This window comes from Phascolarctos cinereus, unplaced genomic scaffold (genome assembly GCF_003287225.1).
Source record: "Phascolarctos cinereus isolate Bilbo 61053 unplaced genomic scaffold, phaCin_HiC Scaffold_2;HRSCAF=192, whole genome shotgun sequence".
Taxonomy (NCBI): Eukaryota; Metazoa; Chordata; class Mammalia; order Diprotodontia; family Phascolarctidae; genus Phascolarctos; species Phascolarctos cinereus.
Genome location: NW_027555625.1, coordinates 90,421,971 through 90,448,967, shown reverse-complemented (window position 1 = coordinate 90,448,967; position 26,997 = coordinate 90,421,971). Strand labels below are relative to the sequence as shown.

Here is a 26,997-nt window from a genome sequence, read left to right as displayed (position 1 = left end):
CCCATTAACTCCATAGAAGTCCTCTTCTCTTTTCTTTCCATACTGGCTTGCTTAGTGATCTCATTGGGTTCTCCCATAGGTTCAATTATCTTCTCTACATAGATGATTCCAACATTAGTTTATCTAGTTTTAGTTTCTCTCCTGAGTGTGAGTTTCATATCACCAACTGGATGTCTCACAGGCATTTCAAATTCAACATGTCCAAAATAGAATTCATCATCTTTACCCCAAGCCTTTTCCTCTTCCCAACTTTGCTACTGTTATTGAGGGCTCTGCATTCTTCAATCCTTAACTTTTTACTTGCTCTCACCTCACCAATCCAATCCATTGATCTACCTTGTCATTTTTACCTTCACAAACTCTCATATACAGCCCCTTTTCTCCACTCTCACAAAGACTTCCCTGGTTCAAACTCTCACAATCTCTTACCCTTCTCTCCATTCCAGTCTGTCCTCCACTTAGCTACCAAAATGATTTCCCTAAAGCACTGCTGATTGATTTATATGCAGAGCTGGGAATCATCAGCATTGGGATGATAATTAGGAGGGAAGGCAATAAGCCTTTATATAGAGCCTACTATGTGCCAGATATCACACTAAACATTTTTTCAAGCATTATCTCATTTGATCTTCACAACTGTATGAGATAGGTGCTATTATTGTCCCCATTTTACAGTTGAATAAATTGAGGCAATCAGAAGTCAAATGACCTGTCCTGGGTCACACAGCTAGTAACAGTCTGAGGCCAGATTTGAATTCAGGTTCTTCCTGAAACTGCTTACTCACACAGGTTCGGCACACTGCCCACTGCACCAGCAACTGCTTCCTACTCTTCACTACCTCATTAGCTACTGTAATTAAACACATGGGAGCTAAGAAGGTAAGGAGAGAGAGTGTTTCTCTACTTTTTCTTTCTAGGGAAGGTGGCCTAAGAAAGAACCGTAGGGTACACTTAGTTAGGAGGCATTTTATGGATAATGAACCAGTAAAGCAGACTGAGAAGGAAGATATAGATAGGTAGGAAGAGAACCAGGAGAGAGTAGTGTCACGTAAGCCCAAAGGGAGTATCCAGGAAGAGAAGTCTGAGATTGGGAGAGAGGAAGATGGGTAAAGTTGCAATCTGCTAAAGATGAGAGAGGATGACATCAAGGGCATATGTACAGGGGCTGGCCTCAACAAGGAGGATCACTTCATTGTCCAGGACTGGCAGAAAGAAGAAGAGAGTGAGGAATAAGGTAAAGGGTTTTTTGAGATGAAGATAAGAGAAGAGGGAGCTAATGTCAAATGACCTTTCTCAATAAAGAAAGAGATAACATCCTTGGGGAAGGAAGGAGGTAAGGAGAAAGATGAGAGGCTTCAGGAGGGAATGAAAGGTTTGGAAAATTTTTTTCTGGGGAATGAGATAGGGGATCAATTAAGGAACAAAAAAGTGATTGCCTGGCTGCAATGAGGGCCCAGTTGAAGTTGGATAGTATGAATATATAGTATACCCAGTCAGCACAGTCATGTGACTTCCTTCATCTTCTTTCAGCATCATGAAAATTTCCTTAGGGCCATCATCCAACAGCCACGGTGAAAAGTGTTGATACTGTGAATTTCAAAGGAAGAGAGGTTGCTGAGTGAAGGTGATAAATGGAGAGTGTGACTCTCCCTTTATGACCAGTGTGTATGGTGGAGGGGGTGAGGGTTATTGGAAGTACAGCCAATGGTAAAGATGAGGGCTGAGGATACAGTGTCATGAGGTAGGAGCTGATCTCAGAGAAGATAGGAGTATGAGAGAAAAAGGTCTGAGATAAGGGAAATGTTTTTACTATGAAATAGGAAAACCAGAGGGCATAGTGAAAGGGGTGGGCAGGGCTAGACTAGGATGAGTGTAGGGTAGGGTTGAAGAAAAGGGGATGAGAGAAGAGGAAGTAAGAGTTGGGTATCATTTTCTCCTATGTTGCAGGTGATTAATTAATTCAGAGATAGGGAGTGAAATAGATAGTAGGAAATTGTTAGCTATAGGAGCAGTAAGTAGGTGAGAGATGAAAATTAAATCTCACAGCTCTTTAAGGAGTATTGTTGCAGGGCAAAGGTCAGTGATATACAGTCTTAGTCACTCTTGACTGATTATGCAATAGGGGGAAAATGGGTGATGCTGAAGTTTGTTCCCATCCATCTAGCAGAGTGCGCTAGGTTTGGGTCAGCTATGGCCTGCTATTCCTTCTCTAATCTGAATGGGAGAGAAGTGGGGTAGGGGAGTGGATAGGAGTATTGGTGCAGCCAGATGTGTGTGTGTGTGTGTGTGTGTGTAGGGAGTAGAGATACAGACAGTGGTAAAGAGTAAGGTCAGGATCGTGATGGGCTTGGGTTTCAGATATCCTGAACTGGTGCTACTGTTACTCTGGCCTCTATCCAACTAATTAGATTTGTAAATCTCTCATTTCTACCTCTACAATAACTCTTGCATGTCTCCTTCTCACTACTCATAAGGCTACTACCTTACTTCAGGGCCTCATCACCTCTTGCCTAGGATATTGCAATGCCCTCCCAACTGGCCTCTTTCCCTTAAATTTCTCCCCACTCCAATCCATCTTCCACAAGTCTGCAGAAGTGATTTTCCTTAAGTGCAGATCTGACCATGTCATTCCCCTATTAAATGACTTCAGTGGCTTCCTGTTACCTCTAGGGTTAAATATGAGCTCCTCCATTTACCTGGCCCTATCCTACCTTTTCAGTCTCACTATCCATTGTTCTTGCCTGCATTCTACATTCCAATTCACCTATCAACACACTATGACACCCCATTACCCATCTCCATCTTTGCACTGTCCATTCCCCATCTCTAGAACACATTCCCTCCTCACTCTGCCTTGTGAATCCTTTACTTCCTTCAAAGCTTAGCTTAAGGGCCAGGTTTTACATGAAATATTTCCTGATTCCTTCCATCCCCCAACTGCTAGTACCCTCCCTCCCTAACCTACCTTGTACTTATTCTGTGAGTACTTTACTGATGCATGTTCCCTCCCTGAGAGCAGGGACCATTTATGTTCCCAGCACCTCACACAACATCTGGCACACACACACACACACACACACACATACACACACACGTGTGTGTGTGCACATATATATATATATATGTACATATATACACACACACACACACACACACACACACATATAATAGTTGGGATTATACATGTGTGCCACTATCCCATAAGGAAGGCACTTTGAGAATAATTTTTGGGGGTTTCTTGAGTGCATTTTGATAACATAATAAGTAGTTTGTAGCCTGTGGTACCATGAGGCTTAATAATGGGTTAATAAGGGGCAGCTAGGTGGTGCAGTGGATAGAACTCCAGCCTTGGAGTCAGGAGTACCTGAGTTCAAATCTGGCCTCAGACAATTGACACTTAGCAGTGTGACAATGGGCAAGTCACTTAACCCCGACTGCCTCACCAAAAAAGCAAATGACAAAAAAAATGGGTTAATAAAATATTAAGAATGTTCATTGTTAAAGAAAGAGAAGCTTTAACATTTTAGTACAATAGGAGATCCTGATTTTAATTCATCCTTTAACCACAAATTCAATGGGTCACCATGGGGAAATGACAGCCTTTCTCAGGGTTGAATTTGGTTTATCTGTAAAATGGGAACAAAAATATAGAGTGGATTCCAAATTCTTGAATTAGCAAGAACACATTTTGGGATTTTATTATGCAGATGAATGAAGGTGAATAGTAGCAGAGGTTATCTAAGACAGAAAAACAAAAGTTTCATGTATCTGATTTTCTTGCACCAGATTTACCTTTCTCATATATTTAAGCTGACATTAAAATTAACTTGTAAACTGGAAGCTATCTAGGTGGGGAGGGAGTGCAGGGAGGATGAAGAAGGGCCAGGTCTAAAGGAAAAATTCACTATAGATAATTGCAAATTAGATAAACTGCATACATACAATTAATTGACTGTGTATAATTTGCTTTCCTTTTTTGGAGGTTTAGGACGACTGCAAAATAAACAGAATAAGTAGGCAGAATTGGTTTAATGGATGGAAGTCTGGGCCTTTTAAATCAATTAAGTGCTAGTGAGTTTAATGAAAAATTCCCAGAGAGTATTCTAGTTTATCAATTGTATGTTCCTGGCTTGACCTTGAGACTAACTCTACCCTTTGACCCTTTATGACTTTGACAACTGTCATGAAACTGTAAAGGAAAAGTGATTTGGAGTTCAAAAGTGAAATTGAAATGTTGCCTGACATTTGGACCACCTTGTCTTAGTGACCTACATACTCTACCCTGGGTAAGGAGGATTGGTAAAGAATTTTGAGATCCTTGAATGAAAGGTACTAATTATTTTACTAATTATATTTTCCATCTCAGATTTCTCTGATTCTATGATCATGACAGCTGATTAACTTACATGGTACAAAAACAAAGTAATAACAAAAATCAGAACTAATGGATTGTAAATTGTAGCCATGTACCATTTGGATACTAAATCAGGGAATTAACAAATGTTTTCATTCTTTATACTTAAGGTACATTTATGTACAATGCCTGGCGAACTGGCAGTTCTTTTATTTCCTACCAAGTCTGAAGCACCTTTCCCAGATTAAGAAAAGGAAAGGTGTACTGAGCTCAAGCTGGGATGGAAGTTTAGGGTGATTTCTCTCCAAGGTAGTTCAGCTATAAGATATGAATTTCTATTTTAGTTTTCAGTGGGCTATGCCGCATATTAAGAGATTTCTTTTGAAAGTAATTCATCATTGGATTCGGAGTAGTTTTTTTGTTTTTGTTTTTGTTCAAATGCCCAAATGTAGGACTTTCCTCACAGTTAAAGACAGTTGTTTGCTGATTTTACCAGGCTTCAAAGTGCTGATGGTCATACTTGGCTGTCTATTATAGCTTCTGCCCTATTCTGGGTGAGTGTGAAGCCTGCACCAGGAAGAAGCATGCTAGGAGCACAAGGATCAGCATGTCAATAGGTCCACTATGACTGAATTTTTGAGGAAAAGATCCTTCTATTCACTATGGGTAAAGGGAACCATAAAGGAGAGAGTACCCAGGACATGGGGTGAAATATATTCATAGGGTGAAAAAAATGGATTAATGATTGTAGAAACAAACCATTTTAGTTGCTTGATATTGGCACTTAGAAGTCTAGATTATGAGCTATGAGGAAGCTCATATACAGGCAGGGTACAAGGTATAGGAAACTAGCCTTGAATCAAGGAAGAAATGGGTTCAAATGTGTCCTTGGGCAAGTCACTTAAACTCTAATTTCTCCAGGCAAATCTCTCAAACTCTAAAAGTTGAAGAGAGGGTGTTGACCTGCATCAGTAGAAGGAGTTTCCTATGCCAAGATCACAATTCAGTTACCATCTATATCACTATGAGACTTTAGATGTCATCTAGCTTAATCCACCAGTTATACTAACATAATAGCTATTATTTATTTAGCACCTACTATGTGCCAGGCACTATGCTAAGGAACTTACAATTATCATCTCCTTTGAATCTCCTAACATCCCCGTTATTATCTCCTTTTTACAGTTGAGGGAACCACGGCAGAAACAGGTTAAGTGAGTTACCCAAGGTCACACTGCTAGTATGTGTCTGAGGATGGATTTGAACTCAGGCGTTCCTGAATCACAAAGTTGCCCCTTTACAAATTAGGAATCTGAGGTCCAGAGAGTTCAAGCCTTAGGTCATACTGGTAACAAGTAGCAAGGGCTGAATCTGAACTCAGGTCTTCTGGCTTCAACTCAAGTTCTCTTCTCACTATACCACATAGCCTCTTTGTTTTCTTTTTCTTTTTTTTTTTTTTGCTAGGCAATCAGGGTTATGTGACTTGCCCAAAGTCACACAGCTAGTAAGTGTCAAGTGTCATCCTGACTCCAAGGCCGGAGCTCTACCCACTGTGCCACCTAGCTGCCCCTACATAGCCTCTTCTAGGAGAAGGCAAGAAGAAGGAGCATCAGAAGACACTAGTTTTAAATATATACCAGATGTTTGAACCTAGATAAGTAACCTCTCCAAGCTTCAGTTTCCTCATGTGTAAAATGGCAGTAATAACACCTATTTCACAAGGCTGTGATAAAAAAGCACTTTGCAAATATTAACCATATATCAGTAATTATTACTACCCAAAGCTTGAGATCCATTCAAAACAGATACTTGTATCTCTTTTAAAACAGAAAAAGAAAAGTAGAGACATTAAGATAGAAGAAACTGAATAACATCCTTGTGGGAACTTTTCTGTATAAAAGAAGACTGAATAGGAGATGTTATTTACCCTGCCCTTTTACCTATAAACTTGGTGATTTAATCACCATTGTTAGTGAGGAAAGTACACACAGTTGTTTTGTATCCCATATGCAAGGCAGCAACTGAAAGAAGAGGAATCACAGGGGGCAGCTAGTGGTGCAGTGGATAGAGCACCAGCCCTGGAGTCAGGAGGACCTCAGTTCAAATCCAGCCTCAGACACATAACACTCACTAACTGTGTGACCCTGGGCAAGTCACTTAACTCCAGTGCCTAGCAAAAAAAAAAAAAGAGGAATTGTTTAATACTCAGAGTTCCTTACAATTCACACAATACAGTTCACATTTGGATTTTAAAACTATGAACCACATTGGTAAAATTAACATTGGTTCATTATGTGTATATATCTATCTATCTATCTATCTATATAGATATAGATATATATGTATGTATGTATGTATGTATGATAGGGACTGTGTTTTTCCTTACTTTGTATCTAGCACTTAGAAGAGCACCTGACACATTGAAGACCCTTAATAAATGCTAGCTGACTTGACTGTTCTTTGAAGTTCTTCATTAATTACGTAATTGCAACTTGGTCATATTCACCATACTTCTTCTTGTTTCCCCTCGGTGACAGTCATTTTCAGCAATTTTGAGGACTATAGTGCTCCTCTCTTGTAGATATAGAACATGACTAGAATATTGCACTTAAAAGATGTATAACCTATATCTGATTGCTTACCTTCAGGGTGGGGGGCAGGGATGAAGGGAAGGATAGAACAAAACTAAAAAAAATCAAAACTCAAAAAAATCAAATGTTAAAAAATTGCTTTAACATGCAATTAGGGAAAAATAATATTTATTTTTTAAAAAAAACATAGGCTTTTGTTTCCAGAAGAAATTTGATGTCATTAAAGAAGCTTTGCAATTTCTTAAAGGCAATCTAACATGTTCTCTTCCCTTTTAATCCTGAGTCTATCCATTCATACTATTTGCCCAGATGTACATATTGATGGTCAAGCTCTATAGATTGTCCATTCAATTGCATGTAATGATCTATGCCAGGGCTTTTTAAACTTTAGCCACTTGTGATCCCTTTTCAAGTTTTGCAGCATTCATTGGCATTGCATGGCCTGAGGGCATGTGCAGTGTAAAGTGAGCATGCTCTGTGTTCAAAACAAGATTGCAGTGAAGTTGCACAAGTGCTGCCAGAAACATGTTGGATTCCTTTACGTGTCTGCTTTTTAATTAACTTGTGGCCATTGTGTGTTCAGAAACCTTTTGCTGTTGCCAAATGTTTCACAAACCCATATGGTGTTGTAACCCACAGTTTAAGAAGCACTGACAGGCATCCTTCATCCACGTGGTCTTTACCGGGTAGATGATCAGAGCAAATTCGTTTAAGGGATTACAGATCTCTTCCAGGAGATTGTACAATGCTCTTTGGCTTAATGCAACTAGAACAATGCCATCAGCAAATGGAAGTGTCTTGGCCATCCAACCATTTACAGGGAGTCCTTTAATTTGGACTCTATCATGAATGATCACAGTAGTGAACACCTTTGGTGAACATAAATCTCCCTATTTTATGCCTCATCTGATACATAAGTATCAGAGGATCACTCAACACAGATATTATATTGTTATATCTCTCAAAGAATCTTGAATGATTCTGGAATCTGGATGGGAGACACCTTATTGGAAGAAAGGTTTTAAGGCAGTGTTTTGCTCTATTAAATCAAATGCTTTCTCATATAGATCTGTCCGTTCTTAAATAGTGACACGGTTCACTGCAGAATATTATTTGCAAAAGCTTGCCTGTTCTTTACAAAGAAACTCATTGAGAATGCCCTCAATTCACTTGTTATGGGTTTCATCCAAATATTGTTTACATGGGAGAGTAGGCCTATAAGTTGGTAATTGTTGATCTCTCCAGTTGCCTTTTTTCAGTATGAGTAAGGTTTCCCCCCCAAGACCTTTAGTATCTCCCCCTCCTTCAAATACTTAGGGAATCAGTCTCTCAATTTTCTTACAAATGTGCTCCCCTTAGCATAGATTTCCTTTGTAGGGGGTGCAGTGGAGCCCTTTCCAACTGGCTCACAAGAGCCAATGGCTAAATTTTCAGTGTGAGCATTTACACTTTAGAAATTTGCAAATACAACAAAAAAAGGCTTGATTATTATTTTGTTGACTGGCTAGACTTAAGAAAGTAATGCTGGTATAGAAAATGTTAAGAATGAAGAGTAAACATAAAAGTGTGTTCTGTGTATATATTTTCCCCCTGGAGAGCACATTATTAAACATTTACCAGCACACTTTTGATATGATGTCTCTACTGTCTTTGATGGCTATTTTTAAAATAGTTTGCTATTTTAAAAAAAAAATTTTGGAGCTCTTCTCCTTTTTCTTCTTCTTTTTTTCTTTTTAATAACAAATGTTTATTGATGTCTTCCATTTCTCTCCTTAAATGCACTTACGTAACTTTAATTAGTTGATGTTACTATTTTGCTCTATTGTGGTTAAATGCTTTTTAATAATCAGCAAAGACAGTGGAATTATCTATACATGTTAGTAAAATGTATCTCTATGAAGATGTAATCTGTTGTAGAAAATCAATTTACAGAATCTTTTAAGGCTTTCTTAATACTAGGCTTCTCATAATGCAGTGTAAGAGCATGTTATGCTCAATTTTTGGCTGCCATATCGTACTCATGACTCATAGTGAGCTTGTAGTCTACCGCAAATCCCTAGATCTTCTTTAGATAAATTGCTATTTAGCCATGTCTTGCCTATCTTATAAATTTATATTGTTTTCAAAAATTCAAGTACAAGACTTTATATTTCTTCCTATTAACTTAGTGTTATTAGAGTCAATCATTTTAGCCAACTGAGATATTTTGGGGGCCTTAACTTTGCCATCCAACATGTCAGCTGTCTCACCTCACTTGATAACCATGCCATCTTTTATCCAATAACTGGCAAACATTTTAAATAGCACAAGGCCAAACATAGATTCCTGTGGTGCCCCATTTAAGAACTTCTATTTGGACATGGACGTATTAATGACTACTACTCTTTGGGTCATTTTGTCCCTAACAATTGAAAGAGGTTTTTTCCAACTGTTTCACTAAAATCTAGGTAAACTATACAACAATAACAACACCACCATGACTATTCCCAAGGCAGTAAGGTTAAATCAACAGGGTGTGGTCAGAGGCTATTGGACCTCAAAAGCCAGCTACTCAATCCTATATATTCTACTTTATTTGACTATATATATTTTCCAATCATTTCACAGCATGCCTGTTGAAGCACTCCTGAAAACCAGTTCTTTACTAAAAGAGAATGACATACTCTAGACTGACAATGGAGACCAAGGAGCAATCCCAGATTGTTTATTTGGGTTTGAAGATTATATTACGAAGAAAGCTGGAAAGTGGCAATGAACTCCATATTCATTCAGTTTGGAATGGTTCATCTCACATCACATTTCTTACATTTCATGTGCAAGTTTTATAGAAAGATCACTTCATTTCTTAAATACCACTTTAAAATATGTTTAATATGATTGTATATGTATAGCCGATATCAGATTGACTGCAGTCTTGGGGAGGAGGGAGAGGAGGGGAGAGAGGGAGAAAAAAAATTTGGAACTCAAAATCTTACAAAAGTGAATGTTGAAAACTATCTTTACGTGGAACTGGAAAAAATGAAATACTATTAAGTGGGGAAAATGAAATAATATCTATAAAGCACTTAATAAAGTGCCTGGCACATATTATTTAAAAAAAAGTGACAGAGAAAAATGTTAATAATGTAAAATAAACTTATATGCATTTAAAAGTAAAAAAAATACCATTTTAAGTACTTTAAATAGGCATTGAGTCAGATTAATTTGATGAAAGGAGAAAAAGGTAGCAAATAATTAGTGTATCATCTAGCAAAAATATTCACTGGAAAGACCTGGTGATACACAAATGCAAGAAGCTTGGGGCTCCTGAAGAAGCGCTCACACTCTTGGAGACATTTTAAGGCAAATCCAACAATTAAGATAGGCTGAGTACATGACTTTCTACTTGGTAAATGGTTAGCTATCCCTGCATAAGTTACCTCCTTGTCTGGCATTTATCTTCAATAATTTCTTGCTTATCATCTCCTAAGGCAAAATGCCTTGCACATAGTAGGTATGCTATAATACTGGCTAAATGAATAAATGAGCCCATCTCATCAACAGCCTTCATGTTTAAGATTGTATATACACATTGGAAGATGACATGAGGTTAAAATGGGGTAAGGCATCTAGAGTTTGCAGTGAAGGGCAAGAAAGTTACTTTAGAAAAGGATGGTTATTAGAGAAGGGACCTGCTATGACACACGGAAGAAGTGGGAAGTTGTGAGAGATGCTAATAGTTAAGGTAGGAATCCTTCTCTATACAATGAGTATAATATGAACAAAAATGTGCTGTATGAAGAAGTTCATTCATTCTATGGTAAAAATAGTATTTCTTATGTTTCTGGCATCACAACTTTACTTTCCTCTTGTACTTTTTCTTCCATAGGTGGAGTTATAAGAGACGTTTTGCCATTACAAACCTCCCATGTCAAAGCTTTGAAGTACTTCTTAATAGCAGAAATATTTGGCTCACATGTAGGCTTTGTAGCTATGGTAAATACCTATTAGTAATTTGTAGCTCCTGTTATTTCACACCTCCAATTTGGAGGAGGAATTCTACAGATGTGTTGAGGCATTAAAAAAGAATACTACACTATATCTTAGCTTTTTTGTAAAATGTTTCCTTTCATTCTTCTCTCACAGAGCTAATGCTTTCATCTTATCATCCTGGATATGGGTGGGAAAGCAGTGGTTATAAGGGTAAGGCAGACATTACAGCAACAGTAGGCAGCTTCCTCTTAGCTTCTTGAAGGTTAAGTGGTCAAGTATCATCTTAATATAAGATCAGGGCACTTGAGGGCCTGATTCATCCATCTATTTTCTGGGCAAGTGCCACAGAGAATCTGGACAAAATGCTTTCAGGGGTTAAGAGAGAAGAAACTGACCATGATTAATATGGGAGAAAGGAGGAAAGACATCATCATGGAGGGCCCTAGGAAGCACAATATGTATACATAGGTTTATACTTCCTTCTATTTCAGAAGCGTGTCTTCAGAGATGGCATGCTAAAGAACAGAAAAGTTCATTTTTTGAGCATTTTAGATGTGTTCTGGGTTGAGTCACCACATTCCATTCCTTTATGTGATTTAATTATTTTATGCAGAAAATGCTCTTGCTCTAAGTTAAACACTTGACATTTTTATCCCTTAAAATGCAACATTTTAGAAGTCTAGATATGTTTATTAATTAGTGATTATTAACACCCAGTAAACAACATTATGCCTTGTAAAAACACAATCTTTCTTCACAGCATGGAGCTGAAATCTATTATTCACTGATTCCATATGCTGAAATTCACTCAAATGGTCACAAATGACCTTAAGCATTAGATAGATGTAAATGAGGACAATGTAGAAAATGTGCTTTTGATTGATAACTAAAAGACCAGGTTTGAAATCATGACAAAAGATGAAGTCCCATACAAAAAAAGTGGATGGTAATCTCCATTCTGTAGTCAGCACTGTCCTATAAATGAAGGTAGTACATAGCTAAGGGCTGACCTTCCTTTTTTTTCTCTAGTCCAAGCTTAAGGCTACATAGATACATTATTGGTCTTTTTCAGTCTTATATAGAATAATGAGAAATACTGCACATTCCAGTCAACTTGTTCTAAGTATCATAACAGAAGAGACATTTTTAAAGCCACAGACTGTATTTACCCACTTATAAGTAAGAGTCATTGCTACTTCCCATAGGTCTGATATTGTCAATCACTTCACCTTTTAAGTACTGTTGACTATTCACCCATTTTCTACTGAAGAAAGGAAAGTATTCCAGACATAGAGGAAACTTAAAATATCAAATGATGGAAAAATCATATGCGGCCAAAAAACCAGCAAATATTGGAAGTAATGCCTATGGTAAAATGCATAAACACACATTTTTACATAAAACTTGTCTATCTTGGGTTCCATAACTGATTGTTTCTATGATCAGAGAAATAATGTACAAAGATATATTTCTCTCTCTCTGTATACACACACACACACACAAAATACACATATACATATATGTATACACACACACATATATACATACACACATGCATATATATATATATATATATACATATGGATGCTGATTAAGGATGAATACCATTATTTATTCAGGTCAGAATTGACAGAATTTGAAAGAATTCTATCTTGTCTTCTTAAACATCATTCATTAAAAAAAAACTAATTGAATTTCCTATCATTTGAGGTAGGAAGTAAATTTCCTATTTCAGACCACAAATATTTCTCATTACAGTTACATTCACCAATCCAGAACACTAAAAGCATCAGAACACACTTGTGAATACCCAAAATCTTTTCGCACTGAAAAATGCTTACCAGCTTGATATTGCTTGAGTCTTAAACACACCTTCCTTCCGGTTCCTTGTGATGATGTCATTCACATCTACAGGATACAGTTAAGAATAATCTGTGGAATATTGGTCAATTTACATATTTATATCTTTTTTTTACTTCAAAGGAGCTATGATTTCAACAACGTGGGTGCTCCCTTCACCAACATCGATTGTAACTTTTCCATAACTTAGTAGAGTTATTATGATTAAAAAATAAATCACTGGGCCAACTTTTCAGTGATAAGTCTTTCTACCCTTAGTTAGACTAGACTTGGGATGATATTACACCATTAGTCCATTAATCAAAGTTTGTATAAGTTGATAGAAATTATCAGAGCTTGTGAACCACTAGTAAAGCCTTTGAGAATCTAGGGTTGCCTCCATGCCATGAGGAGAATGAAACTCTTTTCAAACTTTAGTAGATGATCTTCATGAGTTTCTTTGACTAAAAAATATTAATTGCTGCATGGCCAAGCCTCTGAGGTGTATATACTCATACACACACACACACACGTGTATATATGTATATGTGTGTATCTATATATATATATATATATACACACATGTATACATGCATATACATATACACACATATAAGTATGTATATTTGTAAAGACAAAAACACAATGATCTAAATAAAATGCAAATCTTATGGTGTCTTCTCAGTGTTAACATGAGATAGGAGGGAGAATAATGGAGTAGAAACCAAAAGGCCTGAATTATAGTTGACATAGATCTCCTGCTAATTGCATATGACTTTGGCCAAGTTGCTTCTTGTCTCTGGCCCCCAGTTTCCTCATCCGTAAAATGAGGGAGTTATACTGATTGCTCCCTTTTCTAATATTCTATGATTACCTTATTTCTCTTAATTCATCTCTCATACTGTGTGCACAGAATTCTTGGGAGCCCAGGTACATCTACATGGTTGTCCTCCAAAAGTTTTTATTCCTTTTTCTTTTTCCTTCTTCTATTCTGGTATTGCTAGTAGCTATAAACTACGAGTTGAAAATCATTCTACTTGTCCCACAACTTCTAGAGGCTTAAAGGAGATCGTCGCAGACATATCCCAGCACACCTATCACACAAGGGCTACAACATGGCAAAAGGACTTTGGTCACTGCTGGTATGTTTTCCCTCTGTTCTTACCCTAGCAATTAATGCATCTCCTACTCACTTATAAGAGCAATGAGCCCAAGTGGAGACTCCAATACAGTCAGGGCAGGCCTCATACAGAAACCAAAGATCCTGATGGGTGCTCCTGGGGTAACTGCTGCCTCTCTGAAGAGGTGGGGCATAGGTATATAGACTTCTTCAAAGCTTGCTTCTTGGTTTCCAGGGAGCCAGGCCTAATTCCTCTAAGCAGATAAAGGATTTCCTATATTTCAACACAGAATCGTAGTTGCTAGAGGAAGTTAGAACTCCAGTGAAGGCTATTGCAGGCCCCTTTTGATATAAATTAAGAAAGCTAAAGCAAAAGAGGGCCCAAGTGGTATTCCCTGAATACCCAGAAAGGCAGGGCAGTGAAGAGAACTCAGATTACCTGAGCTGCTCTAAACTTGTTACAATCACCCAGCAAGAAGAGAGCCACAGGAATCTCACACCCATGTCTCTGCTTGAATCACCAGGCACGCTTTCTTGTCTGAATGAATGACCAGGTACTGTGATAGCTTTTCTCCTTAGGAGTAGGTAGAGAAAAGTAATTAGGTCTCCTAATGAAGGGCTTTGTTGAGGTTTACAAAAGTGCTATAATGCAGATTTTTTTTCTCAGGGTGAACTTTCCTGTATGCAAATTAAATGCCGTTAAATTACATTCATTAAAAAAAATAAAAGAGACTAATTTGACTACTTGTTTTGATTAACTGAAATGACACAATCGGCCTACAGTTCTGTCTATTTCAGGAATAAAGTATTTCAGGAAAATCTTCTAAATTAAATGTCTTGCAAAAAGGGACAGCTGACATCTTTATTTTTCAAAAAAGAAAATTACTAAAGAGTCAACGACTATTCCTGATCAACCTCCCCCACACTCAGACCACACCCTACTCGGGGTTTCCATGGAATTCAACAGCATGTTACAATGCGCAGCATATACCTGTAGAGCCGTATGAGTGCATGACTAATCTAGCAAGCAAAACATATTATTTTGTTACAAAATAGTCACAGTGAAGTTAAATTATATAACTCAGAAACCTATTAATATTTTTCAGTAAACATCTTAACACTACATATTTTTATACAATGTATAAATCCATCACTCTGGGAGTTCAAGCTACAGCAAGTATATGAACATATATCATAAAAGCAAATTTCTTTTTTTAATAAAATTTTTTTCATAGCAATGTTTAGGCTATGTTATTTTTAGAACTAGAGGGAATGTCTTTTGTGGTTTAGGAGCATTTTATTTCAAGTGAATGCTAGTGAAAAAAAATGGCACAACTGTTTTAAAACATTGCCTGAATGGATACATTCTTTTCCCCACCCCTGCTCTACTTAGGTAAATTAGCACAGATTTTGAGGTAGCTCTTAGTGAGTCAATATCACTAATGGGTTCTTATTCTCCTTAAGTTATAAAGGAAAGGGACTCAGATGGCCACAAAAATCACAGGATCTTGAAGTCAGAAGGGACCTCAGGGGTTATTTTTTCAAGGCCAAAACATACTGGAACAAAAATCTCTATAACAAAGCCAACATGTGGCCATCTACCTTTTGCTGGAGCCCATGACCTTCTGCAGCCATTTTCCTCAAAAGGTTTAGTTGTTAGGAATCTTCCCCTGATGTCCAGCCTGCATCTGCATCTCTAACTCCTAAATTCTGTCCCCTGGGGCCAAGCCAGGCAAGTCTGACCCCTCTTCCACATTCAAATTTGAAGACCGACACCATGTTCTTCTTAAGGCTGCTCTCATCCAAGCTAAACACCCCCAGTTCCTTCACTTGATTCAGATGGCATGACCATGAGGCCCTTTTACCACTGTGCAGCTTTGCTCTCTGGATAGTCTTCAGCTTTGTCAATGCAATCAACGTCCTTTCTGTAATGCAGCATGCAGAATAGAACACAATATCGTCAATGAGACCAGACTAGAATAGAGTAAGACTATCAGCTCTCTCTGTAATGCTGGACTCTACGCCTCTTGGTGCACACATACATGTATGTATATTTCTAGATCTCTCCTTGATTTAATAAAATCATAGTCAATGTAAAAAACCTAACATGCATCTAAAGAAAAAAAAGATCATGTTCTGATAAAATACTACTAAAAATATTTAAAATATTAAGAACATCTTTGCTATAGTCAATGATCACAGCACTTTGCCTAGACTTCTTATTTCCATATGTTACTCTCCTTTACATCACGGAGTTTTTTGGTCTCTCATTGCAATGGCATATATGTAAGTATGTGTGTGTATACACATGTACACACATATACATACATATATACACTATTGTGGCCTATCAGTGCAATAGTTAACTCTGAATGAGGTAGTAAAGGATTTCCTACATTTCAACACAGAATCATAGTTGCTAGAGAAAGTTAGAACTCCAGTGAAGGCTATTGCAGGCCCCTTTTGATATAAATTAAGGAAGCTAAAGCAAAAGAGGGCCCAAGTGGTATTCCCTGAATGACCAGAAAGGCAGGGCAGTGAAGAGAACTCAGATAATAATAATAATGATAATGATAATAATAATAATAATAATAATAATAATAATAATAATAATAATGATGATGATGATGATGATGATGATGATGGTGATGATAATATTGACAACAACCACCACAATAATACTAGCTGTTATTATTGCCATTTTCTAGATGAGGAAACTGGGCTCTTTCTCAGATGACCTATAGTCTATTTAGCCCTGCCTGCCCCATCTTATCTTTATAAGGTTCACGGGAGATTCACATTTGTCTCTATTAAATTTCATTTTATTAGATTCATACCAGCATTTCACATGGTTGAGATACTTTTGATCCTGAATCTACTACATGTAATAATTGTTCATATTTACATAGCACTTAAAGGGGTGCAAAATAATGTATGTGTATACATGCATATATGCATGTACAAATACATACAATACATTATCTCATTTGTTATACAATATGTTAGCTATCATAATATTGTCTCATCTGCAAATTTGATAAGCACAGTTAACATAGGGGGAATAATGTATAACAAGTGGGGCCAAATATTGTCCACTAAACTTGAACCCAGGCTTTTGAAGGATTCATAGAACTAAAGGATTTTGAGTTTTAAAGGACTCAAGGGATAATTTATTCTAAACTTCTCATTTAACAGATAAGGAAACAAAAGTCATAGAAATTAAGGACACATTGTTAATAAGTAGCAGAATCGGAATTTGAATGCAAGTCCCCTTGACTCCAAATCCAGGGGTCTTTCCACTACACTGTGGGTTAGACTGAGGGCTTAAGGTGATTTTCAATTAACTGAACATCGTGCAATCACTTCTGATCTCCCTTGTCTAGGTAGTATGGAATTCTAGGGTTATAGAATATATGCTTAAAGCTAAAAGGAAACAGGAATTCTATCTTTAGATGCTCCTCTTGAATAAAACACCTGATAGAGACAAGCCCACAATATAGGATTTCAATTTTAATTTTGCCGCTGGTGATTCTTCCTTCAAGACAGATTTCTTTTTCCAAATAATGATAGCAATGTAAACATAAAATTCTATAAGGTCATTTTAAAATATCCATTAAGATTAAATATCAGGTAAGACAGCATTTTTAGACCAAGTTAATGTCTGATACATTAAGGTTTAGTATTACATATTTTAACATTCGGCAACTCTGACTTAACTAAAATATGATCCCACTTTCCTCATTAATAATCACAGAGCAATAACTTCACAATGTAATAATTTCTTGAGTTATTTTCAAAACAGACAAAATTATGTAACTATGAAACTATAATATGTCATTCATTTCAATCTGAAGGTTAAGTGATTAGTCTGCTTTGGAACAATTTAATAGTTTAATTCTGGGAGATATTTTTTGTGTGCTTATTGTTGAATGAAAAAAAGAGATGGATCATGGTTTCATCAACTCTGTATCCCTGTTCCTAGACAAATAAAAGAAGTTTTGTGAGGACATTTCTCTCTATATACTTTACAACCTTATAACCTCCTTGAAGGCAACAGCTGTATTTTACATTTCTTCGTATTGCAATACCTGCTGGACTACCCATTAAACACAAGTGTACATAGTGCACACTTATTTGGTTTTTAAAAGTTGACTTTCCTAATTTACTTTGAGTATATCTTTTCATTTAATTTCTGGGGATATTTCCCCTTTTTGTTTATCATTGTGTCTCACCAAATTGCAGAGATATGTTCCTGCAAAATATGCTGTTAAGGATATTTCTGCTAAATGCAGCCCATCTTCCCGCTGCCTTCTATTAGAGAAATAAGGATTTTTTTCAATAAAGCATGTTGGTTTCCTTGATTTAATACCTCCTTGATGTAATAAAATCATAACCAACATGAAAAACCAAACATCACACATCTAAAGAAAAAAAAAGATCACACTGATAAAATACTAACAATAATATTCAAAATATTAAGAAAATGCTTTGTCAATAATCATAGCACTTTGCCTTCCCTACTCATTAAATTAAAAGCTCTTCAAGAGCAGGGTCTCAATACTGCCTTTTAATCTGTCTCCCATGCCAAGCAAATCCCATTGCCCACAGAAGGTCCTCAATGGATGTTGGTGGAATTGAATGAGCTGCTGTTGAACAAACTGATAATGCTGAACTATTGTGCCCTGAACCTAACAATTCACTAATGTAAGTAATAACTAAAAATTAGGGATGTTTGGCATGGATAAGAGAGGACTTGGGGGGAGGTGGACACAATAATGGTCTTTACATAACTGAAGGGCTGACACAAGGAAGAATAAGTAGGTTTGTTTTATACATTAGCAAATTTTTGGCTTGTTATCAGGAAAGAGTCTTTCAATTAGAAATGTCCAACATAAAATGTGTTCCTTCACAGAAGGGTCAAATTCTTATGCCCAGAAATGCTCAAAAAGAGGTGGCACGACCACATGCCTTTGGTATTATAGAAAGAAGTCCAGTATAGAGTGGGATGTTGGACTCTATGGCTTTGAGGTCCCAGGTCTAAGATTCCATGATTCTAAAAGAAGCTATAGATAAAGAAATTGCTCAAAATGAAAAGATAGCATACAATGTCAGAAACTGCGGCAGGACAGGCGTCTGCCTTACACATTGTTCCTACCATGGCGATGAAAATCTCTAATGCTTTAGCAGTTGTTCACCAGCACCAATGCACCTGCTCTTCCTAGAACTGTGCACATTAATAAATGTTTGCTGAATTGATGAATCTGCACACTTCTGTTTCTTGAACTTCCTGGCTCCTCTTTGGACATTTTTGCCTACATGTTCTCTTCTGATATCCTTGCTAGAACAAGTCTTCTGGGTCATGTAGTTGCATTACAACTGACTGATGGCCAACAATGAACAGCCAATAAGACTATAATACTGCCTACCCAACTGATTTATTTAACAGAATGATTTTTTCATTTGGGGTTGTTCACACCTTCTTAGTACCATATATATATATATATATATATATATATATATATATATATATATATATATATATGTGTGTGTGTGTGTGTATATATATATATATATATATATATATATATATATATATATATATATATGATACCATATATATTCATATGTAAGATTTAGGCCATAAGATTTAGAGTTGACTAACTATCATCTGGTTCAAACCCTCATTATATAGATGAGGAAAGAGAGGCACAGAGATGTTGTAGCTTGTGTAAAGTCATATAAATAATAATTATCTGAGCTGGGATTAGATTCTAGGTCCTCCACCTCCAAACTAAGTGTTCTTTCTATCATACCTTATTACATTTTGCAGAGCACTCATCATTGTCAGTTATTAGCCAGTGGCTACCACTTATTCATTCAACAAATATTTATTGATTACATACTATGTATAAGATATATCGAGTTCATCTATAATACATTTAATAGAAAGTCAACTATGTTAGCTGGCAGTAGCATCACGTAAGTGGGATTAAGCAGAAAATGATGATCCCAGATTCTCAAAGAATCAGAAGTTCTGGTGGATATCATGAATCTATAAAAATTCATTAATCCTTTAAATTCAGCATTGTGTTAGTTTAAATAATGTTAGGCAAGCGATACTAGAATTTAAATCTAGGCACTGTCTCCTACAAGAAGTGAATGAAATATGCTGATTCTTACAGACCACAAGATTCATTATCTAGAAGTTACATATGTTAGTGAATGCTTGGATTACAATCGATCTACAAGTGTGATATGTATGGTATGTCATTTGGATAACAAATTTGGTTCTGTCCAATCTCAGGGTGATCCCTGGCACTGGAGCCAGGACTCCAGGGCTGATGCTCATGCTTATGGAGGGCTCAGTTATTCTAGAAACTGTTGTACTAGGTGCTCTTCTGTTATTCTTTCTCAAAAACTTTCAGAGGCCCTTAATCACTTATGGAAAAAAGAAGATACTCATAACCTCTAATTCGTGAAAGCCAAGACAGCAGAGGAACAACACCAGCAATTTCCCAGATGCTCACTGCTTGGCTTCTCTCATTTATAAATGCTACCAAGGATTCTATTCAACAAACATTTGTTAGATGCTGACTGAATGTAAAACAGTGCCCTAGATATTAAGAATATAAAGAAATAAAAGTCCCTGTAAGAAGCTTATAAACTTCAGATGGAAGGGGAAGGAAGAGAACATTTATCCAGCACCTGCAATATGCCCGGCACCATTCTAAGCACTTAATAAATATTATCTCATTTGATCCTCACAACAACCCTGTGAGATAGGTGCTATTGTTATCCCCATTTTACAGTTGAGAAAAATGAGGCCAACAGAAGTAAGTGGCTTGCCCAGGGTCACAGAGCCAGTAAGTGCCTGAGGCTGGATTTTAATTCAAGTTTTCCTGACTCCAGGCCCAGTACTCTATTCACTGAGCCACCTAACTGCTAATATAGTATACACACAAATAAACATAGATAGATATGTATTAAGTACATAAAAATGAGAGAGAGAGAGAGAGAGAGAGAGAGAGAGAGAGAGAGAGAGAGAGAGAAGGGGGGGAGAGACAGAGAGAGAGAGAGAGAGAGACAGAGAGAGACAGAGAGAAGGGGGGGAGAGACAGAGAGAGAGAGAGAGAGAGAGAGAGAGAGAGAGAAAGAGAGAGAGAGAGAGAGAGAGAGAGAGAGAGAGAGAGAGAAAGAGAGAGAGAGAGAGAGAGAGAGAGAGAGAGAGAGAGAGAGAGAACTAACAACTGGGATAGATCAAGAAAAGTCTTGTGTAGGTAGTAATACCTGAGTAATACAAACATTTATTGAACGCCTAATAAGTAGATGGTACTAAGCTAGTAATGGGTACTTGATTTTCTCTTTATTTTGAGATGCCAGGTTCCATTCATATGGTTACTCTTCTGACCTATTCACATTTTAATCCCTTCATGCCTTAGCAGAGAGCTTAACAAGCTGCTGTAGCCCCACCCCCCCCAAATCATCACTGGTGATCCATCTCCAAGACACTTCGTGGGATCCATATTTAAAAACTTAACAGCTTGTGTTCCATTGGCAGGGTCTTTGAGAACCAAGGTATACCCAGAAAAAGCAGTGGCATAGGACTTTACCTATAGTAAGACTGCAAATCCAAAGATGGGGAAGCGAGTGCTACAACAGATTGAGAATTAAATTCCAAATGGAGAAGATGGTGTAGACAGTCATCATCATCATCATTCATCAGGGAGACTGGTTCAAGTCCTAACTCTGACACATACTGTCTATGTGACCCTGGGAAAGTGACTTAACCTCTCAGCATCCCAGGTCACTCATACAATTATCAGTTACTGAGAAGGTGACAATTTCCATTGGTGGGGGGAGTTTCCTTCTCTAGGAATTGCTTTTGTCAATGTCAACGTCAACAGGTCTTGTTGGTATCCCTATCTCCATTTTATCCATGTAGATATTGTATCCTCCTGTCCCCATCCCAACCCCAATAGGATGGAAGTACCTTGAGGACCATAACTGTTTTGTTTTTATCCTTGTATCCATAGCAACAAGCACAGTGCCTTGTCCATAGTAGCAACAATAAATGTTTGCTGAATTAAGTTGACTTCCAAATTCCTGATTCTGTTTACGCAGTTCTGGGATTCTTTTAGGTATGGTTCACTTATCATCTCTATTCAGATGAATCTCCAATCTATGTAATCTAGCCTTAGTCTCTCTCCTAAGCTCCAGTCCCACATCACCAACTGCCTAATGCATATTTTAACTGGATGTCTCTTAGGTAAAACTTAACATGTCTAAATCAGAACTCATTTTTTTCTCAAAGCGTTCCCTATTTTAAATATCCCTATTACTGTTGAGGACACCAACAACCTCCCAGGCACCCAGATTTGCAGCTTTGGTGTGATTCTTAACTCTTCATTTCACACCACATATTCAATCTGTTACCAAATCTTGCATTTTTACCTTTACAACATCTCTCTTTTCTACCCCTTGCTCTTCACTCATACAGCCACTACCATGGTTCAGACCCTGAACACCTCTTGTCCAGGCAACTGAAACAGCCTTCTAATTGGTCTCTGTGCCTCAAGTCTTTCTCAAGTCCCTATTTATACTCCACCAAAGGGATTTTCCTAAGTCATACATCTGAACATCTCATTCCCCTACTCAGTAAACTTCAGTGGCTCACAGCAAGCTCCAAGATCAAATGCAAAGTCCTTTGATTAGCATTTTAATCCCTTTGCAAACTGGCCCCTTCTCAACTTTCCTAGTTTTCTTAGACTTTACTCCTCTCCATGCACTCTGCCATTCAACTACACTGGCCCATGCATCATCGCTCCATCTCCCATTTCTGTGCCTCTGAATTGACCATCCTCATGCCTGCAAGGTTTTCCTTCTTCACCTCTAGCTCTTAGCTTCCCCGGCTTCCTTCAAGACTCCTCTCAAATGCCATCTTCTGCATGAGCACTTTCCTGCTCTTCTCAGTTGCTAGTATCTTTCCCTTAAGCTTCTCTTACTTGTATGTACGCACCTATTTAATTTCATGTTGTCTCCCCATTAGAATATAAGGTCGTTGAGGGCAAGGACTGTTCTTGCCCTTCTTTTTATTCCCAACAGTACCCAACACATTGTAAGTATTTGTCGACTGACTGACTGACTCTGACCCAGCTATCTAGGTGAAACAGAGGAAAAATTGACTTGCTCACTTTCAGAAAACATTTAGGCTTTTAGACACACCCTTAATCCCAAACTAAATATCTTGAGGCATGTATGACCACATATTAAAGAATCATAGAATTTTGAACTAGGAAGGACATTTTTCCAGATAAACATTTTTAATTTGAGACTCAACGTGGAGAGATTTGGAAGAAATGCTGGCAATGTTTTTATTCTAATACAAAACAAAACAAAACAAAACAGCGTGCCCTCATAAACTGCTGCAATCCTGAGATTCAAACCTAAATGACCACTCATCATCTTATATGTAAAAGGCAGATATGAAAAAGGGAAAAAGGGGGGCAAATGTCACAAATAGTGTTCCAAATAAAGATAAAACTCGGACCTCATCAGCTTAAGAGAGAGAGAAATCAGACCCAGTTGCACTCATTAAACAGAGATAACAACAACAACAAAAACAATTTTTATAATGATGATAATAATACACAGGCAGATACTCAGATGCAGTGCACTCTTGCCAGGTTGATTTTCAATTACATTTCACTGATGTATTCATTTGTTTCTTAATGTGCTCATCTTGCCCATTAAGAATAATTAGCAGCTTTGCTTAGAGATTTCCTGGCTCCTGGCAGTGTTTCCACATTTTTTGTTGACATTCATTTTTACTTTTGTAGAAAGTAATTTTTGGATAGTATACTATAACTGGTACATGATTTAAGCTTTCCAAATTTTATAGGGAAAGTGTAAACAGTAATTTTAAGGAGAGTTTCAGTCCTAGAACATTAATAATATGCATAATTTAAGGTATTACTGATTCCTACAAAAGGTGGGCAGAGGACTAGAAAACAATATTTCATTCATACTAATTTCATTCATTAAAACAGATTATGATAAATGCCAGCTAACCATAAACTCTGTTAGTAAAGTAACATTAGTATTAAAAGCTGGCAAGAAATCATCACTAGTTTTGATGGCTTTATATCTGCTTTTTTATACTTAAGAAAAAAGAAAATTAGGTCTAGTTCTTATAGGAAAGGGTATGTTAATAGTGAACAACCACAAGATAAAAATAAGTACATCAGGAGAGACTGGAAGACAGTAAAATAAAACACAATACCCATTTTGGCATATGCTCTTGAAAGGGCTCACTCTATCTACATTATAAAGTTTTTTTTTGCCTCTTGCCCTACGGCCCCCCGCTATATTAAACCCATTGTAAAACCCAGCACAATAAAGTGCTCTGAATGCTGAGCTTCTGAAGACCAAATGTTAAAAATCCATTTTCTTGGGAGGGGGCTGCACCAATCATTTCTTTGAAAGGCCAGCAGAGTGAATGCAGAATCTGAGATTTACTCTATGATTTCAAGACCTGGGATAGTAGCTTCAAAATGGAGCCTATAAAGCATAGGTGTATTAATTAAATGACATTAACATTTTTACCCTTTGAGGGAAGCTTTGTAGCTGAGTTCAATGAGAGGGTATTTTCAATGCATTTGAATTTACATTCTGACTACAGACATTTCCTCACTTTGGTAAAAGTTCAATTTGGTTTGTGGGCCTGTTAAAAGAGGTAGCTGCCACCTTGCAAATTACACTTGTTACTGAGGCCTGAAAGTTTTTGAGGCTAAAATCTCTCTCTTTTCTTGACCAATAATACCTCCTCCCCACCCCAATTTTCCTCAGATCATCAAATTGGGCTGAACGAGAATACCTAATTCCTTCTTCATCCCTGGTTTTCCACTGACATGTTAAGGAATATAACTGTGCTTTGATATAAAATTCAGTTAGATTATAATAGCATCAGCTTATCCTAAAAATAAATTTTGGAAAAACATTTTCAATTAGTCCCTCTAGATCATGATATAAGTCCAGAGAGGCCGAGATTTGATCGGTCATGTTTTCCTCTCTGAATTTTTTTTTAAGTCTGTCAGACAATTAGCTGGGTGGGGCTCTCCCAAGGGGACAGACAAGTAGAAGTGAACAATATTAGCGGATGTTTGTGTGTCACCATTCTTCAGCATGAGCAGCCTGATAGAGCTGCTGCGAATTCCATGGAAAGAGAAATAATAATTGGTAGTCAAGTTCCCAAAATGGAAATCCAAAGCACACACATGGCCATTTCAAATACAATTCAAAAAAATCAAAACCCTTCTAACATCTCAGTGGCCTAAGAATCAAATAAACTGTCTGTCTTTATGGGATGCAAATGTTACACAAACTGAAAAATTCAAAGCAAACATATCTTTCATTTTTCCTCTCAATTTCTAATGGCCATTAACCTTCCCTGAACAAACCAGTTCCATGGTTGCAGTGGCCACAAATTATGCTTGCTTTCTTAAAGTACAGTTTAATTTTCACCAACTCTGTGTACATATTAGTAAAGTATAATCTAATATAATAGGGTATGCACTGTAATAACCTATTAGAAAAAAGGGAGATAGGTTTTCGTAATCCTAAATAAAAGGCAATAAATGGAAAACTGATAGCCATTTTAAGTGGAAGGATGTAGATAACTTCAAGGCAATTATAGTGCTAACAGCATTATAGGGGAGTAACAATATTATAGCATACACCTCACATAATAATATAAAAGATTAATACCTGAAAGAAAACTGGAAGTAAATTTTCCCTAGTCTCACCCAGAGTAATAAATACTAAATGAATGAATAATTTCATATAATGGCAGATTTTCTCCAAAGGATTCTGTTACAAAAAATTAGAAAGAGAATATCTGAAAAGTAACAATGAAATTTTATATATTCTTCTGCTGCCCATAAATATGCATCCCTTTGATAAGAAGTGATGTGAAGAATATTTCAATAGCAAAACAATGTACTTTTGTTCACTGAATTCCATATATTTCTACTTTTTTAATGACTTATGAGGGGAAACTTTTTTTAAAAAAAACATATATACCCCATGCTGTCTTTCTTTCTATCAAATGTTCCTCGGCCAGGAAAAAGGAATGAGCACAACAAACGGCGTTTTCTATCTGAATAAGGATACTTTTGATGGCCTTTTCATTCCCATCAGTTAACAGAACTTCTTTGACATCTGCAGAAATAGCAACCTGAAAAAAAAAAAAGGAGCACAGCAAACAATGAGCAAATATGCTTGTCTGTGTGGAAGTGAAGACAGCAGTGACAAGCCTTCAGTATCATGCTTCCTCACCTATTTCTCTGTAACAATCTTCAATCTTTTTTCATTTTATGTCTGCATTATTTTAATCATTCAATCAAATCAGTCAATACTTTTATCATTCCATTTGCGGGAGCCTCTATCTTGCTATCATTCTGTTCAGTAATTGCATTGTGACAGCGGATGATGGTATTCTGAGAGGCTTTCATTTGCGGGCTTCTGTTTATCTAGTAGAGCCATCATACGAGGCTGTCACTCTGCCTTTCACTCGGCTTCTGTCTGACTGCCTGATGCCCTTCATATAACTTTGCATTGCAGGCAGATGGCTTTGTAAGGGTAATTTTTTTGTGAGCTTTGACATGCTCACACATTGGGCTGTAACCTCGACACATTGTATGAGAGCGACAGGTTTGTCAAATGCCAATCAGTGTAACAATATGCTTTTATTTGTAGAGACATAAAAACTTGTCTAATGCACTGTGCTGCTACATAATATCTCCTGAATACATGACTCAGAACCCAGAGAATGGTGAACGACGTTCCTGAATGGCCAATCTAATTCAAAAGAATCTAATTACTGAGAGCTCTGGATCATGTTTGTTGGTGTAATAATGCAGGCAAAACATTAGCAGCTATATCATGGTGCTCCAACTGTGATTCGCCAGGCTATTCCTGTATCTTAGCAAATGGGACTATAATCTGAAAAAAAAAATGCTTTAGCTATGGCAATGAAAGACCGTGCGTGGCCTGGAATGTCACAACAAGAGATATTGACTATACGGAGGTAAAATGTTTCTGCTCATCGAGGCAACCATAAAATC

The 26,997-nt window shown here is 37.1% G+C and overlaps 1 protein-coding gene across 1 annotated transcript in view; it reads right to left on the bottom strand.

The window, feature by feature from the left end:
* The window catches only part of CAMKMT (calmodulin-lysine N-methyltransferase), a 501,359-nt gene that overhangs the window by 43,763 nt on the left and 430,599 nt on the right, over positions 1–26,997 (bottom strand). Inside the window, 2 exon segments of the mRNA XM_021001297.2 lie at positions 12,759–12,825; positions 26,045–26,108. Coding sequence (XP_020856956.1) covers positions 12,759–12,825; positions 26,045–26,108 — 131 coding nt within the window.